Raw genomic sequence first — 21,099 nt, 5'->3', positions numbered from 1 at the left:
CTCATGCGCAAGAAATGAAGAAGAAAGACTTTAATTTGTTAAAAGCGCCTCTTGCGGCAGATGTTTAAACTACTGAAACTTTTGACTTCAGCGCTCAGCGGACATTTTGTTTATTTTTAAATTATTACAATACTTGTCATCAATTTCTGATAAAAATATTAAATTAAAATGTTTTTTTTAGCAAAACAATTTTAATAATTTATTTATTATTAATTTTATATTTTATAACAGCTGTTGTGTTTAAAAAAATAAATTAAATAATGAAAATTTCTGACATTTGATAATAAATTAGTTTTTCAACTAAATGACATATTATTAATAAAATAGAATTTTATTTACTGAGTAAGTATTTGTAATTTATCAAAATAATTTAATAATTTATTTAATTACACTGATTAAATTTTTTTAAAGTTGACTTTTGAACACTTTTTATACTAATAAAGTTAGCCGACATTTTTGATTTTTTTATTTTGCTTAATTTATTAAATTATAACTAAAAAATATTTTTTAAAAATTGCACTTATAGTTTTTGAAGTTTTTAACAAATGAAAAAAATTTTTTTTTGTAATAAAAAAAATCATAAAAATTTTTAGATGTCGGCTAACTTTATTTTTATATTTTTTTTGACATTAAAAATTTTTTTAGAATTTTATAGCAATTAAATTAATATTAAAAAAAATTAATAAAAAAGTTCGACGTATGAAAATTAATAAAAATTACAAGTGAAAATTTTTAGAAGTTTTTTTTTATTGTTTATAATTGATTTGTTAAAAAAATTTTTAAAATTGACAGCTGACGGCTAACTTCAGAATGATTTAAAAAAATATAGTTTTATTTATAGAGTAAGTACTTTTAATTTATCAAAATAATTAAATAATTCATTTATTTACACTTGTTAAATCTTTTTAAAAATTAACTTTTGAATATTTTCTGACATTAGTTGCCGACACTGAAAAATCTACTGCTACATACCCCGTCAGATGGTGCAGCCTGTGCTGCATGGAAGGTAGTGGTAGTGCCCGTAATGTTATTCTCCAAAAAATAATAAAGTAAAAAAATAAAATTTTTCCGTACATATATTACATGTACATTTAATTTTATAGCAGATATGGCTGCTATAAATCGAGTTGCATTGAAAACAATATATTTATCACGTAAGACATGTCCACTATAATCTAAAACCTCTCAAATAAATTACAATTGCAAAAAGTGTGATATAATCTTTGTTATCCTTGACGTTGGGTATTTAATTAATCATAATTTCATTACAGCCACCGCGGTATGCTCAGCTGGACCAGTTCGGGTTCAACACCAGCCGTCATGTCAATATTCGGATGCTTCTGAGCTAAGGATTATTAAAAATCCAACCACTGTTTCACTTAAACGTGGTACAGGTGGACGTAGCTCCTTCAATGGAATCGTGTGTACTGTTTTTGGGAGCACAGGGTTCCTGGGAAGATATGTTTGCAATCGGTTGGGAAAAATCGGTACCCAGGTAGATACAAAAATTAATGATACTGAAGAGATATCTGACAATTTTTTTTAATTTTTTAATTAAGAAATTATAGCAAGAAAACTTTATTTAAAAAATTTCAGTGTTAGGAGCTGTAAAATATTATGAGTGCAATTTTTTTAAAATAATTTTTTGAGACTAATTTATTATTCAAGAAAAATTTCAAAAATTGTCAAGTGTCTGCCAATTTCAATGTCATAAAAATAATCTATATTATTAAGAGAATAAGCAAAAATACTCTATCTTTAGATACATAATTAAGAAATGATCCTGTATCTTGCGAGCTATTGACATTTTTTAAGATATAAGATATAAGCTCATCCCGATGTTACACTCATCAAGACCTTTCATTTGAGTACCCACATCAATTTTTCATATATTTATATATATATGTATATATGAAAAATATATAAAAATGCATGTGGGTACACAAACGAAAGCTCTTGATGAGTGTAACTTCGGGATGAGCTTATATCTTTAAAAATGTCAACAATTAAGAAATTACTTTGCTATCTTGTCAACTAATGACATTTTTAAAGATATAAGCTCATCCCGATGTTACACTCATCAAGACCTTTCATTTGAGTACCCACATCAATTTTTCATATATTTATGTATATTATATATATGTATATATGAAAAATATATCAAAAATGCATGTGGGTACTCAAATGAAAGCTCTTGATGAGTGTAACATCGGGATGAGCTTATATTTTTAAAAATATCAATAATTAAGAAATGACCTTGTATCTTGTGAACTATTGACATTTTTTAAGATATAAGCTCATTCCGATGTTACACTCATCAAGACCTTTCATTTGAGTACCCACATCAATTTTTCATATATTTATATATTTTATATATATGTATATATGAAAAATATATGAAAATGCATGTGGGTACTCAAATGAAAGCTGTTGATGAGTGTAACATCAGGATGAGCTTATATCTTTAAAACGTCAATAGTTAAAAAAGTACAGTGCAATTTAACAAAAGTCATTATTTAATAAAGCAAAATTTTATTTATTTATAGTTCACAAGTCACATAGTGACTGCAAGTTTGCTAGTTAAATTCTTAAATATTTACTTCAGTATTTAATTATATTTATTAAATATTTTAGATGATCCTGCCATACCGTGGGGATTGCTACGATGTGTTGCCTCTAAAATTAACCGGTGATCTTGGCCAAGTATTATTCCACCCTTTTCACTTACGCGATGAAGACTCAATAAGAAAATGCATGAAATACTCCAATGTCGTAGTTAATTTGATCGGTCGAGATTGGGAGACTAAAAACTTTACTTACGATGACGTTCATGTCGAAGGAGCGCAAAGAATAGCCAGAATAGCTCGTGAATGCGGTGTCGAGCGATTAATTCATGTTTCTGCTTTAGGCTGCTGTGAAAATCCAACGGTAAATCTTTTAAAAAATTTTCTTAAAGTTTATAAAAAATGTTTATTGATTAAAACCGTGTAATTGAAGCCAATACTGCTAGAAGAAGGATCAAGTATCTTGAAAACCAAGTGGAAAGGCGAGCAAGCAGTGAGACAGGAATTTCCATCGGCAACTATCGTAAGACCTGGTACTGTTTACGGACAGGAGGATCGATTTTTCAATGTTTTGGCCAGTAAATGGAGAAAATTTTTCCGGTAATAAAAATTTTGTATATAATATTTATTTATTTATTTATTATTGAACTATTTTATTTATTTTCATTGCAGAGGAACTCCAATTGTCGGAAAAGGTGAGACGATAATAAAACAACCACTGTGGGCTGGTGATTTCGGAGGCGGTATAGCTGCCATAGTTAAAGATCCATCAACTGCTGGCAAAATTTATCAATTTGTTGGGTAGGTTTAACTTTTACCGTATTTGTCTATAATATTAAGAAAATAAGAAAATTTTGTATTCAGGATAGTCATATTATAAAATCAGTTTTTTTAGTGAAATTTGCTATCAATGCAAAGGTCTTGATTTGAATTTGTGCCTTTTTAAGGTTTCATATTATTCTTATCGATAATCAATTTATTATGATAAGTATTTAGACTGCATTCAAAAATGCTTCATCTCTAAATACATAATTAAGAAATGACCTTGTATCTCGTGAACTATTGAAATTTTTAAAGATATAAGCTCATCCCGATGTTACACTCGTAAAGACCTTTCATTTGAATACCCACATCAATTTTTCATATATTTTATATATTTTTGTATATGAATATATGAAAAATATATAAAAATGCATGTGGGTACTCAAATGAAAGCTCTTTACGAGTGTAACATCGGGATGAGCTTATATCTTAAAAAATGTCAATAATTAAGAACTGACTTTGCTATCTTGTCAACTATTGATATTTTTAAAGATATAAGCTCACCCCGACATTACACTCATCGAGACCTTTCATTTGAGTACCCACATCAATTTTTCATATATTTTATATATATTATATATATGTATATATGAAAAATATATAAAAATGCATGTGGGTACTCAAATGAAAGCTTTTGATGAGTGTAACATTGGAATGAGCTTATATCTTAAAAAATGTCAATAATTAAGAACTGAATCTGCTATCTTGTAAACTAATGGCATTTTTAAAGATATAAGCTCATCCCGATGTTACACTCATCGAGACCTTTCATTTGAGTACCCAAATTAATTTTTCATATATTTATATACATATGAATATATGAAAAATATATCAAAATACATCGGGATGAGCTTATATCTTTAAGAACGTTAATATTTAAGAAAGTACAATGCAATTTAACAAAAGTCATTATTTAAAGAGAAAATTTTTATTTATTTATGGTTCACAATTACACGGCAGTCACATAGTGACTGCAAGATAGCTAGTTTATATTAATAAAATTAATTATTAAAATTAATTTTCAGACCAGAGCGCTTTAAATTGGGCGACATTGTTGACTGGATGCAAGCTTACATTCGTATTGATCCAGTTGAATACGGACACCAGAGATTTGATTTACAAAAATCTCATTTGTTTAAATTGAAAGTTTCTCTGGCTGAGATCTCTGTCAATCATCCTCTGGGTTACTTGCACTGGGAAGGTTTAGAAAAGGTTCATTTTTTTAAATTATTACTTTAGAGTTTATTTCAAAAATAATTGTTCAGTCTTCTTTTATTATTATTTTTTTTTTATGAAAATTAATTTAGGTATTTAATAATTTAAATAATTTTTGTAACAAAAAAAATTAGAAAAGAAAATTAACAAATAGAAATTTTAAAAAATGACAAATACAATTTTTTAAAAATAAATTTTGACAAAATAATTTTTATATTTCAATTTTTTATAATAATTCACAATTTTTAATCTCAAACAAAAATTGTAGGTGTAAAAAATAACAGTAAGGATAATTTCGAGCCAAAAATGGTGAAGTTTAATTTAAAAAAAAATTATCAAATTCCAAAAATTCCTGAAAAAAATTCTAGAAACTTTTTAGTTAAATAAAATTAAAGAATAATCAAGTGAAATTTTTTTTTTTTAACAGGAAAGTCATTCAGATGTTGTCGAAGCTCATCTTCCAACACTAGCGGACCTAGGAGTCCAGCCGATGAAAATGTCATCGCGTATGCACTGGGAGATGAAATTGTTCAGTGCATACGAGTATTACATGCAGCAAGTTAACGAGTTCGATAAACCAAAGCCTCCGACGCCCGTTGAGATGGTTGTTTAGAATTATTTATAGAAGAAAAAAATTATTTAAATAAAAAAAAATCCAAACAATATCGGATATAAATAATTTGTATCTAGTTGTAAAAATAAAGTTACATAAAATCATATATATCTAGTTGCGACAAAGCCGATAAAGTAGTTTGCAATTATATTTTAATTCTTTTTGAAGGAATATTACAAACTTGTAAATAGAAAGTCAGCGGGTAATTAATTTATTATTCGGACTTGGACCATTAATTTAATTTCCTCAGTTAATTAATTAATTTTGTAAATATTTAGCTGGAAAAATCAATAGAGTTACCAGGTGAGCGCATGCGCAGTTCATTTTGGAGCGATCAACGTGCATTGCTTTGCTTAGCTCTGGGTTTTTGTTTGAGTTTTCAGCATCCACTCGAGTGAGCTAATTGTTTATTACAACGTGGTTGCTTATTTGAAGATCAGAAGTTAGTTTTTTTGTTAAGAGTAACAATTATTGTGATCAAATGGCTTATAAATACAAATCAAGAGTACAATTGGGTTATGAAGATGAATATATAACTGAAAAACATCGATCGCTTATTAATTTTGCCACTAATAAGATTGGTGGTAAACCGGTGAGTTAATTTAATAAATTAATTTTTTTTTATCTAATAATAATTATTATTATTGTGACAATGAAGTTGATAGATATAAAAAAATTATTTTTTAATTAAATTATTATGAAAAAAAAATTAGTGGAAATTTTTTAAAATATTTTTATTAACAATATTGAAGTCAGCTGACTGCTGTCAATTTTAGAATTCTAAAAAATAAATTGCAATAATAAAAATTGTTTTTTATTTTCATGTTTGGAATTTTTTTTACGATAATTTAATTGCAATGAAACTTTAAATGTCTGACAACTTCAGTGTCTTATATTATTATTGTAATTTATTTATTATAAAATAAAAAATTAAAAAATTTGACAGTAAAAGTTATTAGTCACTTGAAAATTTTTTAATTTTATTCAATCAATAAATTTGATGATAATTCATTTAGAAGATATTTGATAATTTTATAAATTTTTGCAATCAATAAATTATGACAAAAAAAAAATTGACAGAAATTTTAAAAAATTAAAAATGCAATTTTTTTAAATAATTTTTTAGAACAAATTTATTTGTTAAAAAAAATTTAAAAAATTATGACATTAAAGTTAGCAGTCACTTGACCATTAAAATTTTTTTTTAACAAATAAATTTGTTCAGAAAAATTATTTTTAAAAAATTACATTTTTTGAAAATTTATTTATTTATTCATTGCAAAGGAACGCCCATCGACAGAATACATTAATAGTAACAATAAAATATTTTAAGTGAAATTTGAATTTATATAAATATAAATGGTGAGAATGAAGCCAAAAATAAAAATAAAATAAAATTGGTGATATTGTGAATGTATTAGTAATTTAGTATTGTATTTTTGATCTTAGGTATGAAAGCAGACATTGAATTTTAAATTATTTTTAAAAAATTGCATTTATTATTTTTAAAAATTCTTACATATCAATTTTTCTTCCTAATTTTTTTCAATAATCTATTATTCACTAAAATTATTAAAATTATTAAATATCTGCTAAATGAATTTTCATAAAAAATTGTCAAGTGACAGCTAAATTTAAAGTCATCCAAATTTGTTCCAAAAAATTATTTTTAAAAAATAGAATCATTTATTTTTTTGAGTTTCTACCGGTCAATTTTTTTTCTCATTTTTTCTTGCCATAATTTATGTCATAAAAATTATTAAATATCTTCTAAATTAATTTTTATACTTCAGTATCATTAATAATATAATAACTAATTTTTTTGTTATTTAAATAGGACACACATAAAACGGAAAGTACCTTACCGTCGCCAGTTTGTAAACTATGTGGACTAAATCAATTATTAGTAGTACAAATTTATGCACCATTAGAAAATTCAAAGTACCATAGGACATTGTATATATTTACATGTATAAATCCAAACTGCTTCAATCAAAATGAGAGCTGGACGTGTCTGAGAGTGGAGTCCTTGGAGGAGAAGACCATAAACGAGACATTGAAGCAGCCATCAGTGGTCCCGCCGACGACCAGTTGGCTCTCTCAAGCGGACGACTGGGGCGAAGACGGGAATGACAATGTGTCTGAGAAGAACGGCAACAACATGCTGAGCAATGACACCGACAAGTTGCATCTCTTTATGTCCACGTCAATCGGCGAGCTGAATGACGATCTGTCAAACCTGCGAGTTGACGACCCGAATGCCAACAGTCCAGCCAGTGTCGAGTCTCCCGTAGGTGGTGCAGTCGGCAGACTCGATTCTCCGCAAGCCTCTGCTGAAATCGAGGGAGAGGAGGGCGAAGTTGTCTCTATTGACACTCCAACTCGACCCCAGTCCAACCTGATGGAGCTGTTCAATGGCAGCACTCCTCATCCGTTCCAGCACTCTGATATTGATGCTCCTTTTGATCTTACCTTCGCTGAGATGTTTATCGGGGTTGAGGAAGAGGATTTGACGCTGGAAGTTAATCAGCATGTCAGGGATTTATATCTTCAGTATAAGAAAAATAATCCTAATGATTTGAATGAGGAGACTAATCAAGATGCCCAGACTAATGATAACACAGGAATGGAAGAAAAGTATGAAAAAAGTATTCCTAAACATGGCGATGAAATGTTTCATAATTTTGACTGTCGGGTTAAGAGGAATCCTGGACAATTATTACGGTTTGTTATTATTATTATTATTAATTAATTAATTGCGTCTTAAATATTGAAGATATGAAAAAATGAAAAGAGTATTTTTTGATTTTTTTTTGTATCTTGTGTTCTTAAAACACAATATTAGTTTTTAATTATAATTTATTTAAAAAATTCAATTTTAGTTTAATTTTATTATTTGAGTTTTTTTGTTTAAAATTCAATTTACGGTTTAAAAATTGAAGATACGAAAAAATAAGTAATAAATAATTAACATAATAAATAAATAAATAATAAAAAATAAAATTTAATTTTCTATAAAATAGTTGTCATTTTTTTGTATCTTGCGTCCTTAGAACACAATATTAATTTTTAATGGTAATTTATTTTAAAAATTCAATCTTTATTTAATATCAATTATTCAAGTTTTTTTATTTGAAATTTAAATTACGGATTAAATATTGAAGATATGAATAAATGATGAGTACTTTTTTTTATAGAAAATTTAATTATCTACAAAAATGGTCCTTATCATTTTTTTTATATCTTGTGTACTTAAGACACAATATTAATTTTTAATTTATAATTTATTTAAAAAATTGAATCCTAGTTTAATTTAAACTATTTAAGTTTTTTATTTGAAATTTAAATTAGGTCTTAAATATTGAAGATATGACAAAATGATAGGAGTACTTTTTTTATAAAAAATTAAATTTTCGATAAAAATAATCCTTATCAATTATTGTATCTTATGTCTCTTAGGAATAATAATAATTTATTTTAAAAATTCAATCTTAATTTAATATCAATTTATAAATTTCGCACATTTATTAACATTATCAATTTAATTATTAAAATTTTAGATATTGCCGTGATAACTCAGCAGCATTATTATTATCCCCGATAAGATGGAATATAGAACCATGCAAGAACTGCGGAGCCGAAAGAATTTTTGAGTTACAAATTTTGTCAACAATAATACCTAAATTAAAACTTGTGCCATGCAGAGATCGTGACTATGAGATAGAATTTGGCACAGTGTTAATTTTTACGTGTTCAGCCAGCTGCTGGTCTGCTAACGATACGTACAAAGAAGAATATGTGATCGTTCAAGCCGAACCTTAAGAGTGATTAAGCCAAAATATATATATTTAAATATTAAATATATACGATATAATATATATTTAATAATTAATTAATAATTAACAATTGATTAGTCAATATTCCAACTCGATAATTCCATAATAATAAATTAGCATTTATTTTTCGTCAACTGTCGCAGACTTCCGTCCGCTCAATTAGATATACAGCTCTCATCTTTATTTATTTTTATCAAATTTATTTCCACTAGATATATATATATTAAATAACATAATATTTAATATACCGAAAGTTCAAATTTATGCTAAAATTTATTTGATAAATCGCAACTGCTCTGTTAGCTTTGACGATTGATTTATCAATAATTTAAGATTTTAAATGTAAATAGCTAAATCAAGTCATCCATATTTGTATTTTAGAAATGCAATTTTAACTAGTGATGCTTTTTTGAGAACTCTATACAAATAAAATATAAAAATAATAATAATAAATTTAAATATTAAGTAGATTATTCGCATTTAAAAAGACGGTAATTATTTACAAGTGGGGTTAATCTCATTTTGGGCCATAACTCGGTGAAAAATTAACAATTATTATTAATTAATTTTATTAATAAAAATTCTTTATTAATTATTAATTTAAAAATTTTTTTTTTGCCTTCAAAAGTTGGAAAAAATTTTGGCTCATGTTTTTGGATAAAATTTCTATTTTTTTTTTAAAAATACATAAAAAAAACGAACAATTAAAAAAAATTATTATAATTTTCTAAAAAATTGATAAATTTTTTTGAAAATTTGTAAAATTGTAATCACTTTTTTTTTTTCTTTAAATTATTCATTTTTTTATGTATTAAAAAAAAAATAATAAAATCAAATAGAAATTTCGTTCAAAAACTAGAAAATTAAAATAATTGATCACAATTGTAAATATTTACCCAAATACTAATTTATCTTGGGCGAATATCAGATATTAATAGTCTTCTAGTCGGCTCTAGTGATACTCTATTGTTGTTGGCCGGCTACGAAAGACTATAAATTAATTAATCACTTAATTAATTAAAATAAATCTATATTATTATTATCAAATAAAATATAACCATTACTACCAATATACTTATTGTTACATTTATTCTTCCGTAATCTATTTACATATTATACTACAGAATGTACGAATCAAAAAAATGCATTATAATTTTAATTACATAAATTAATTAATTAATTAAAAAGCTCTAGCAAGAGGATGTTCAACAAAGAACTTGTTCTTCTCAAAAGCAGTATCAGCAATTTCCTTGATCAAGTAATCCCCATTAACCCAGTCCCCATGCTCCAGTTCATCAACCAACACCTGAGCTTTCTGGTACAGAATATACGCATGAATTTGCGCCATCTTGAGCTCCAGCTCGCTGTCTCTCAGCCCTAAACAATAAGACCTGGACGAGCGAGCAAGAATAGCAGCAATAACATACAAATAAGAAGCAACATCAGCAATCCTACAAAGATCCATCTGCTTGTCCATGACTTCAAAGCCATGGCGGATTAAAATAGTCGAGATGACCTTCTCAAACTTAAGAATCGTCTGCTCGAGCAGCGCCGCCGAGTGCATGAGCGTGGGATGCATATTATCAGCAATGTACAATCTCTTGTCCCTCTTGAACTTGAGCATCATCTCCAGAACCTTCTTAGGGAACATCGGAGGGTTCCTCTTGACTCTCACCGTCTCATGAGTCTGCCTGCCGTTGAACTGCAGCCCCTGAAGCGCAATCACAGCTTTAGTATTAAGCACGGACCCATCAAAGCTAGTGAGACACATCGCGTCCCTCAGCAGCCGCTCGATTCCCGAGCCTCTAATAAAAGACGAAGTCCCCAGCAGCGGTACGCCAGTTAGAAGACTCTGGATGCAAGTTTCATTGCAGAAATATTCTACAATGCACTTCTCCAGGTTGCAATCTTGATTCGCAAAAGTATCAACCATTCCTGTGGTCATATAAACGACACTCTCCATCGCGAAGATACTGCAGGATATTTTTCCAACGACTTCCTGGACAATTTCATTCTTAAACGTGGTCGCGTTGAAGTCCGGGTCGGACTTTAAGCTTTTTATCAGCAGCTGGAGGAAGTTTTTCGTTAAGCCAATCGCTTGGCTCCCGATAAATTCTTTACCCTCGCTAAAAATATTTGTAAAGAGCTCGGAAGCTGAGCCTAGTTCTCCAACAACGTTGTTAATAGGCACTGGAGTGTCTTTGAAGGTCACCTGGCTTAATGTGTAGCCTCTGAGGCCCATTGTGTCGACAGGATCATGCACGGTGATTCCTCCGAAGTCTTTTTCTACTAAAAAGGCAGTAACTCGATCCTCGGGTTTAAAATTTCTGCCCTGCTCGTAATAATCAGCAAAGACTAAAAATAAATTAGAATTTTCTGCATTTGCAACGAAGGTTTTAGACCCGTTTAAGATCCAAAATTTATCATCAGCTGATCGCTCAGCGTAGCACTGGATAGCAGCTGCATTGGACCCCTGGGTGTTCTCACATATGCAAACTGTGGGAGTTATTTCTCCGGTTGCTATTCTGGTCAGATAAATTTCTTTTTGGATCTCCGAGGCGTGGTTGGCTATCAGAGAAATAGCGTGAGCTTGCTTGGCTAGGTAAGCTCCTAATGGTGGAACATGAGAAAGTGTCTCAATTAATTTAGATATTTCGCTGAAATTTAAGCCCAGGCCTTTGTACTCGTCTGGAACAGCGGCTCGTAGGACGTCCAGGTCTTTTAGCTGGTCAATTACATCCTGGGGAATTTTTGCACTCTTGTCGATTGTATCAGGGTTGATGTTACTTGTTACTAAGTTCTCGATTGGTTTTAGCCACTCGAAGAACTCCTTTTGCCGGTCGTAGTTCTGCGGTTCCGGGAACGCTGCGAATTCTGTGTCGTATTTTCCTAAGAAGAGGTTCTTAGCGAAAGGTGGGCGGCGTTTTGCTAGAGGCTTGTGTGGGGATAACCTCACTTCTAGCGGTCCTATGTACTCTGTTTGCACTTCTCCGGAGGAATTGTGGCGAGTGAATTGTGTCACTCGGGCGATTCGAGGCACCTTTTGCCGGAGAATTAGTCGACGTGTCAGCATCATTGTTCTGGGGGTTAATTTAATTATTGGTACACTTTTTTTGGCACTACTTGCTTAGACATGCTGGATTGAAATTATAACACTTACCCAGTTATTCAATCATTGTTGAGAATTGATTTTATTAGAGAATTTCCGGAGCTGGAACTGGAAATTTTAGTGATTTAATTAATGTTATTTTTTTTAATTAATAATTGTTTTATAAATAAATTTTTTTAGATATGATTTATAAACAGCGGGTGCTAGATGTTGGTTATTTTATAACGTCGCTCCTGAAGTGAGCAAAATAAAAAATTACACTGAAATTTAAAAACGTCTGATTTTTTTAGTTTTTTAACATGAAACTTAATTTAGCGGATATTTAATCATTTTTAGAACTTTTGTTAACAAATAAGTTATGGCAAAAAAAATAAGAAAAAAAATTGACATGTAGACATTTAAAAGAAAATTAAAAATGCTGTTTTTTTTAAATAATTTTTTAGAGTTAATTTAATTGTTAAATAAAATTGAAAATTTGTCAAGTGACAGCTTACTTTAATCTCATTTTTTTAACAAATAAATTATAACAAGAAATTTATTTAAGAATTTTATTTTTAGATCTAAAAAATTGTGAAATTTTTTAAAAATTATTATGAAAATTAAGTTAGCCGACATTTAAAAACTTTTAGAATTTTTTTTTATTGAAAAAATGATTACAAAAGAATAAAAAAAAAATTTCACTTGTAAAAAACTTTAAAAACTGTAAGTGCAATTTTTAAAAAGTGTTTTTTTGTTCTAATTTAATTATTAAAAAAAAATTAAAAACGTCGGCTAACTTTAGTATTATAAAATTATTTTGTAAGTCTAGTTTATTTTTAAAGAAAAATAAAAAAATTGTCAAATGTTTGGTAATTTTAGTGGCATAATAATTTACAAGATTAAAAATTATCAAATTTTTGCAAAAATAAAATTATTTAAAATAAAAAAAAAAAAAAGGAAAATATTTGAGTAAAAAATTAATATTTAAGCTTTATTAAAAATTTGCAAAATTTAATTACCTGTACTTAAATAATAATAAAGTTAGCCGACATTTTTAATTGTTTAATTATTTTTAATTATTAAATTATAACTAAAAAACATTTTTTAAAAATTGCACTGAGAGTTTTTCAAGCTTTTTACAAATGAAAATTTTTTTTAATTATTTTGCAATAATTTTTTCAATGAAAAAAAGTTCTAAAAATTTTTAAATGTCGGCTAACTTAATTTTCATTGTACTTAAACTAATTTATTTTTTTTTATTGATAATACTAGCTGTTAATTGCAAAATATTTTTTATTAATTAAAAAATACCTGTCTTTAAATTAAAGTAAATTTTTTTTTTTACTCAAAAGAATTTTCCACGAAAGAAAATTTTCGATTTTTCAAAATGGACACCGACTAACTTCACACTACAGTTAAAAAAAAATTTTAGGTTGGCAGCAGTTGCACGTAACATCAGTCTGAAGACGCGATCCAACGCGCTCGTTGCGTATGTATTTTGCGATAGTGAAAATTATGTGAATAAATACCGGATATTGTAAAATTATTATTTATAAAATGTTTATTTATTGTGAAACTCGATTGCCTGAGTAAAAATAAACATTTAAACGGTTGATTTACGATGATAATACGTTTTTATTGGTATGTATTACTTGTAACCGCCAAAACTTGAGTATCGACGCCATCTTAAAAGTTTTTGTTGACAAATTTAGTCCAAATCAACCAACACCATATTGATATTTTTAAATATTCAATTGTTTTTCTCGTGATTACGTATAAGGCTTTCAAATGGGTTAGAACTTTTTCCCCACCGGTCTCCGTTTATCTGCTCTCTTTATTTTTTATTTTTCATTTAATACTGCGTAACTTTGTGAACATAAACATTGAAACACTAACCCCGACAGCGCCTTAAATAGTATGTTGATGTTAATTCCAAGTTATTGGTAATATATTTATACATCAGTACTTATTTTACTAATCTATTTTTTTTTTTTTTTTTTTTTTTTTTTTTTTTTCAGGAACTAGTTGGAATAAGATAAGCAATCATGTTTTATGCACATTTTGTATTGGCCAAAAAGGGCCCGTTGGCCAGGATTTGGTTGGCGGCTCATTGGGACAAAAAATTAACTAAAGCACATGTTTTTGAAACAAATATTGAAAAATCCGTCGATGGAATTTTGCAGCCAAAAGTAATAAAATTTTTTATTTTACTTTTTTTAATTAATTTAATAATTTTTATTAATTAATTGATAATTTAAAAAATTATTTTTTAGGTTAAAATGGCTTTGAGAACATCAGGACATCTTCTGCTGGGAGTAGTAAGAATCTACTCCCGCAAAGCCAAGTACTTGTTGGCAGATTGTAATGAGGCATTTGTTAAAATAAAAATGGCCTTTAGACCAGGTAATATATAAATTAACTTGGCAGATATTTAATAATTTTGATAAATATTTACAAGTGGAGTCAGCCATTTTAATTTTCATTCAAAAATACATTAAAAAATGAATAATTAAAGAAAAAAAGTTGATTATCACAATTTTATAAATTTTGAAAAAAATTTATACATTATTTTGAAAAAAGTGATATTCAATTTTATTAATTCGTTTTTTTTATGTACTTTTAAAAAAAAATATATATCAAAAAAGATAAAATAGAAATTTTATTCAAAAACAGGAGCCAGAATTTTTTTCCAACTTTTTCAAGGCAAAAAAGCTGTCGAAATCTTTATTTTTTTCTTTCATGACATTTTTTATCTTAAATGCGCCGTAAAAACAAGCATAATAAAAAAAATTTGAAAATGTTAATTTTTCGCTTAGTTATGGCCAAAAATGGGGTTGACTCCACTAGTAAATAATTACCAAACTATTTTGAGAATTATAAAAAAAAACTAGAAGGATTTAGATAACAATTTTTAATAAGAATCTTCTATTAGATAAGCTTTACTCAATATAAAAAAATTAGATTAATAAATAATGTTATTTTGAAGTTATCGTGTTTACAAATTTGAAAATTGACACACTAGCTTTTAAAATTAGCTTAATTTTGATTTTTTTTTTTTTTTTTTTTATCAATATATAATTATTTAATGTATTCAATTTAATTAATTTATTTATATAATTTTATGAATTATTTTTGATAAATTATCTAAAGAAGAATATATTGTAAATTTAAAAATAATAATAATAATAATAATATGATAACAGTAGCAAGAATGTAAGTTTGAGGCCAGTGTCACGGTTAAAAAAAATAACTTGTATCGCCCGGCTTCACACTTTGTGTTTTTGTGAAAAATAAATTATGGCAAAAAAAAATGAGAAAAAAAAATTAACATTTCAAAATTAAAAAATTAAAAAAATGCAATTTTTTTGAAATAATTTTTTTGTTAAACAAAATTAAAAAATAGTCAAGTTATTATTAATAACTTTTATGTCATACTAGGTATGGTCGATTTACCCGAGGAACATCGGGAGGCTGCAGTGACAGCAATTACATTGCCAGAAGTGTTCCACGACTTTGATACGGCGATGCCGGAGCTGAAGGACGTTGACATTGAGGCGCAGTTCAGCTTGAACCAGTCCCGCGTTGAAGAAATCACGATGCGAGAAGACTACGGGAACTTGTCCCTGGTAACGCATGATCAGGGCTTTGGAGACATGAGTTTCGACGCAGACCCCCCAGAACTGCTGAGACATGGCTCGACGATGGAAGCTCAGTTGGACCAGAGCCATATGTTGTTCAGCGACGGACCCAGTATCGAGGCAGCGCTCGAACCCAAAGAAAAAGAACCCATTGCCGGTACTTCCACGGCTCAGCCGATGGATATTGACACTCCTATTCGGGATGATGGGTTCGGAGGCCACTTGGGCCAGGATATCATTTCAGGAGGACTGTTTGAAGGCGGCTTGTTTGATGAAGCGCCCATGGGGGAAGTGCCAGTTCCTGAAGTTAGTAATATGACTGATCAGCAAGACTCCGTGGCTGCTGTACCGGGTGCTCCTTCGGTACACGATGACTCTGATGACATGGGTGATCATTTTGGTGGAGCTCCCTCGCCTATGGGTGGAATGAGTTCCGATGGATCGCGTCCTACGACTCCTGTTACTCAGGTAATTATTAATTTTTATTTAATTTTTTCAATGATATTATTTTTTAGTAATTTTTATTGAATAAAAAATCAAGGAATTTTATTAATAAATCAAAACGGATATTAAAAAGAAAAAAAAATAATAAAATTTTATTAAATTAAAACAAAATTTTGAAAAATTAAATAAAAAATCAAGGAATTTTATTATTAAATTGAAATGAAAATTGGAAAATTTTAATAAATTAAAACGCAATTTTATATAAAAAAATCAAAAATCAAAAAATTTTACTTATAAATTGAAAAAAAAATTTTTAAAAATAAAATCAAAGAAATGAAGAAATTTTATTAAATTAAAAGAAAATTTTTAAAAATAATATAAAAAATCAAGGAATTGTATTACTAGATTAAAACAAAAAATTAAGAAATTGAAAAATTTTAATAAATTAAAACACAATTTTAAATAATAAAATAAAAAATCAAGAAATTTTATTTTTAAATTAAATAAAAAAGATTTTTTTTAAATAAAATGAAAGAAATGAAGAAATTTTATTAGATTAAAACAAAATTTTTAAAAATAAAATAAAAAATCAAAGAATTTTAACATTAAATTATGACAGAACATCAAAAAAAATAAAGAAATTTTATTATCAATTTAAAAATATTAAAATTAAATAAGTGAAGAAATTTTATTCAATTAAAAGAAAATTTTTAAAAATAAAATAAAATATTAAGAAATTTGACGATCAAATTAAAAAAGAAAATTTCAAAAAACAAAATGAAAAAATTTAATTAAATTAAAACAATTTTTAGAAATAAAAAATCAAAAAATTCTACTATGAAATTAAAAAAGAAAATTTAAAAAAATAAAAAAATAAAAAAATGAAGAAATTTTATTAAATTAGAATAAAATTAAAACAAAAAAAAAATAAAATTTCAGGTTGATGGAATCGCAGGCAGGGCAAGTGTTGCTAGTCGACGATTTACACCTGTACCTCCAACGATTCCCGAAGAAGCAGCAGTTGATGCTATCGAACAAGCACCAAGACATCTCGAACAAACGACGTTGCTTCACGACGAAGAAGAAAGTTTTGCTTTAGCACCAGTTGACGCATCAGCTCTAAAAGGTTTCACCAAAGCTAAACGCAAGCGTAAACTTATTGTCGATGAAGTCAAAAATATATCCGGAGAAGAAATGAAAGCACAATTGTCAGATACCAGTGATATCGTGACAACTTTAGATCTCGCGCCGCCTACGAAAAGACTTATGCATTGGAAGGAAACTGGAGGCGTTGAAAAATTATTTGCTCTTCCTGCAAGACCGATCCCAGCCCGAGTCCTGTTCAAAAATTACCAGCGACACTTGACGAGCAAGTCGTACGACCACGAGGACTTTGGAAGAATGGCTGGCGATGACGACAGCCTTTCGCTGGAGCAAATGCGAGACGGTGATGTTGACCCAGCTTCTTTTGACCAGAGTTCCATTGGAAAGCGGATGAGCCGCAAGCGTAAAGCTCCCGCGGATGAGGAACCCCTTGTGCAGCCGATGAGGACGCCGGGACCACCTCCTCCAGTGCCGATGGAAGAAACGCCAATGGAGACCGTCGAGCCGACACGATTGTCCGCTCCACCACCGGTCATTCCACCTCCCGCTCAATCTCCAGCGCAGTCCGAGGTGTCTTTACCTGCAGAGCCTTCTATTCCTCTCATAGAACCCTCTATGGAGGCTACGGAGATGCCCCAGATTCCTCCCGCGGATGTTAGTTCGCTGCTAGGAGAAGAACCGCTTCAGCCCGCTGACTCCATGATGGAGAACATGGGCTATGACCAAGCGCAACCTCAGGTGTCTTACATGGGCTTTGATGAAAATCAACCCCCTGTAAATACACCTGGTGGTATTTCTGAAAGAGGTCCCGCTTCACCTTGGAACCATGAAGATTATGAATTTCCTCCCTCTGTTGGTCCAGTAAGTATTTGGAAATTTTTATTTTTATTAAAATATTTAAAAATGATCTATAATATTAAAAGTATAAATAAATTTTGTGCCCAGGATACTTATATGATAAAATCAGTTTTTTTAGTGAAATTTAGAGTCATTGTAAAGGTCTTGATTTTAATTTGTGCCTTTTTAAGGTTTCATATCAGTCTGACTGATAGTCAATTTATTATTATAAATATTTAGGCTGCATTCGAAAATTCTGTCTCTAGAAACATAATTAAAAAATGACTTTGTATCTTTTGAACTATTGACGTTTTTCAAGATATGAGCTCACCCCGATATTACACTCATCAAGACCTTTTATTTGAGTACCCACATCATTTTTTCATATATTTATGTGTATTATATATATATATATATATATATATATATATATATATATATATATATATATATATATATATATATATATATATATATATATATATATATATATATATATATATATATGAAAAATAAATCAAAATGCATGTGGGTACTCAAATGAAAAGTCTTGATGAGTGTAACATCAGGATGAGCTTATATCTTTAAAAATGTCAATAATTACGAACTGACTTTGCTATCTTGTCAACTAATGATATTTTTGAATATATAAGCTCATCCCGACATTACACTCATTGAGACCTTTCATTTGAGTACACACATAAATTTTTCATATATTTATATATATTATATATATGTATATATGAAAAATATATTATAATGCATGTGGGTACTCAAATGAAAGCTGTTGATGAGTGTAACATCGGGATGAGCTTATATTTTTAAAAATGTGAATAATTAAGAACCGACTGCTATCTTGTCAATTAATGATATTTTTGAAGATATAAACTTATCCCGACATTACACTCATCGAGACCTTTCATTTGAGTACCGACATCAATTTTTCATATATTTATATATATTATATATTTGTATATATAAAAAATATATCAAAATGCATGTGGGTACTCAAATAAAAGCTCTCAATGAGTGTAACATCAGGATGTGCTTACATCTTTAAAAATATCAATAATTAAGAAATGACCTCGTATCTTGTGAAATATTGATATTTTTTAAAATATAAACTCATCCCGATGTTACATTCATCAAGACCTTTCATTTGAGTACCCACATCAATTTTTCATATAATTTATATATTTATACATATATGAATACATGAAAAATACATGAAAATGCATGTGGGTACTCAAATGAAAGCTTTTGACGAGTGTAACACCGGGATGAGCTTATATCTTTAAAATCGTCATTATTTAAGAAAGTACAGTGCAATTTAACAAAATTCATTATTCACAAAATTACTTTTTCTAAAAAATTATGTTGATTAAATTATTAAATATTTATTTAAATTTACAGCAAGAAGAACAACAAGTTGATGAAACATATGAGCAATTTGAAGAACGTGTCCTTAATAAAAGAGCTGCTCATATGTACCAAGTTATTAAAAATAAATTAGATGGTAAAGATAGATTAACCTTAGGAGAGATGTCATATAAAAATTCACGTAAACAGGTATGTTTTATATTAATTGAATATTTTTTTTTTTTTTGTAATTTAATTTATAGATTTTGAAGATTGATAATATTAATATCAATTTTTTGTTGCAGGCTGCACAGAAATTTTATACTTTGTTAGTTTTGAAAAAATTCCAAGTATTAGAACTGAATCAAGAGTACTCTTACGCAGAAATCTTGGTTACCAAAGGCCCGAAATGGGAAAACCCATCGTTATAAGAGTAACCGGGACTTATTTAAAATAAAATAACTGCACCAATTCTATATTAAAGAGAGTAATAAATAATTGGATGCAATAATGTTGCCTTATTAACAGGCAATTGATGCTTGGATTTTTTTTTCTACTAAAAATCTTTAAAAATTCCACTGATACATTAAGAATGAAGAATATAGTACATCATCAGTTAATTAGGTTTATATTTCACATTAACTACATTGAGCACACCGTATAAATATAAATATATTTATTTCATTTAATCTTTTATTTTTATTATATATGATTTGAACTAAATAGTGTAATTAGTATTTAAGAAAGAGTATATTTTAATGAGTCGAAACTTTGAATCTAATAATCAGATCGAGTTTAGACTTATTGACTAAAACAAATTAATAAGTTTATTATGATTATAAATATGGGTATATTAAACATTTTATCATAGTTAATTAATCATTACTTCTTTAAAGATTAATTAAGTTATAACAAAATAATTAAGTTAAAAATATTAAAATTAAAAAATTGACAATTTCTATTTTCTATTTTAATAAAAAAAAAAAAAAATATTTAACGGTGGGAAATTTTTTTGGGTAAATATTTACAAGTGGGGTCAAACATTTTCATTTTCATTTTTTTAATGAAATTATTATTTGATTTTATTGATATATTTTTTTTTTAATACATAAAAAATGAACAGTTTAAAAAAAATTGATAATCACAATTTTAACAAATTTTCAAAAAAATTTATAAATTTTTCAAAAAATTGTGATATTCAATTTTTTTTTATTGTTCGTCATTTTCAAAAAAAAATATATTAAAAGAAGATAGAATATAAATTTTATCCAAAAACATGAACGCAAAATTTTTTTTCCAACTTGAAACGCAAAAAAAAAATTGAAAATATTAATTTTTTACCTAATTCTGGCCAAAAATGAGTTTCACCCCACTTGTAAATAATTACCATTTATGGTAAATATTTACAAGTGGGAAAAACCATTTTAATTTTCATTTTTTTGAACGAAATTTCCATTTGATTTTTTTGATATTTTTTTTTTTCAAATACATAAAAAAATGAACAATAAAAATAAAAATAATTATCAAAATTTTAACAAATTTTCAAAAAAATTTATAAATTTTTTTGAAAATTGTGATA

General features: G+C 27.9%; 4 protein-coding genes across 6 annotated transcripts; 3 read left to right on the top strand and 1 right to left on the bottom strand.

Moving 5' to 3' along the window:
* The first annotated feature begins 982 nt into the window (after positions 1 to 982).
* Positions 983 to 5,408, top strand: LOC123275099 (NADH dehydrogenase [ubiquinone] 1 alpha subcomplex subunit 9, mitochondrial). Its single transcript, XM_044743022.1, has 7 exons — positions 983 to 1,154; positions 1,272 to 1,495; positions 2,635 to 2,928; positions 2,998 to 3,164; positions 3,237 to 3,365; positions 4,412 to 4,598; positions 5,029 to 5,408. Exons 1-7 carry the CDS (start codon positions 1,109 to 1,111, stop codon positions 5,212 to 5,214), a joined length of 1,233 nt encoding a protein of 410 aa, XP_044598957.1. The 5' UTR covers positions 983 to 1,108; the 3' UTR covers positions 5,215 to 5,408.
* A 105-nt stretch (positions 5,409 to 5,513) lies between these two features.
* LOC123275098 (programmed cell death protein 2-like) lies at positions 5,514 to 9,589 on the top strand. The gene is made up of 3 exons (XM_044743021.1): positions 5,514 to 5,806; positions 7,052 to 7,938; positions 8,775 to 9,589. The coding sequence occupies exons 1-3, from the start codon at positions 5,696 to 5,698 to the stop codon at positions 9,034 to 9,036; spliced, it is 1,260 nt and encodes a 419-aa protein (XP_044598956.1). The 5' UTR covers positions 5,514 to 5,695; the 3' UTR covers positions 9,037 to 9,589.
* Positions 9,590 to 10,114: 525 nt separating this feature from the next.
* LOC123275092 (complex I assembly factor ACAD9, mitochondrial-like) lies at positions 10,115 to 12,410 on the bottom strand. The gene is made up of 2 exons (XM_044743012.1): positions 12,211 to 12,410; positions 10,115 to 12,130 (listed from the first exon to the last, which is right to left on the bottom strand). The coding sequence occupies exon 2, from the start codon at positions 12,124 to 12,126 to the stop codon at positions 10,231 to 10,233; it is 1,896 nt and encodes a 631-aa protein (XP_044598947.1). The 5' UTR covers positions 12,127 to 12,130; positions 12,211 to 12,410; the 3' UTR covers positions 10,115 to 10,230.
* A 1,174-nt stretch (positions 12,411 to 13,584) lies between these two features.
* LOC123275089 (double-strand-break repair protein rad21-like protein 1) lies at positions 13,585 to 20,209 on the top strand. Of its 3 annotated transcripts, none has more exons than XM_044743005.1 (7): positions 13,585 to 13,779; positions 14,157 to 14,327; positions 14,412 to 14,541; positions 15,577 to 16,244; positions 17,160 to 18,185; positions 19,575 to 19,730; positions 19,826 to 20,209. In XM_044743005.1, the coding sequence occupies exons 2-7, from the start codon at positions 14,184 to 14,186 to the stop codon at positions 19,949 to 19,951; spliced, it is 2,250 nt and encodes a 749-aa protein (XP_044598940.1). In that variant the 5' UTR covers positions 13,585 to 13,779; positions 14,157 to 14,183; the 3' UTR covers positions 19,952 to 20,209. The 3 variants fall into 3 exon arrangements, with proteins under 3 accessions (XP_044598940.1, XP_044598939.1, XP_044598941.1); XM_044743004.1 differs by having other exon boundaries at positions 13,585 to 14,053; XM_044743006.1 differs by having other exon boundaries at positions 13,585 to 14,081.
* Positions 20,210 to 21,099: the final 890 nt, after the last annotated feature.

This window comes from Cotesia glomerata, linkage group LG1 (assembly GCF_020080835.1).
Source record: "Cotesia glomerata isolate CgM1 linkage group LG1, MPM_Cglom_v2.3, whole genome shotgun sequence".
Classification (NCBI taxonomy): domain Eukaryota; kingdom Metazoa; phylum Arthropoda; class Insecta; order Hymenoptera; family Braconidae; genus Cotesia; species Cotesia glomerata.
Note: the sequence above shows the minus strand (reverse complement) of the source record. Positions and strands in the feature narration are given on the sequence as shown.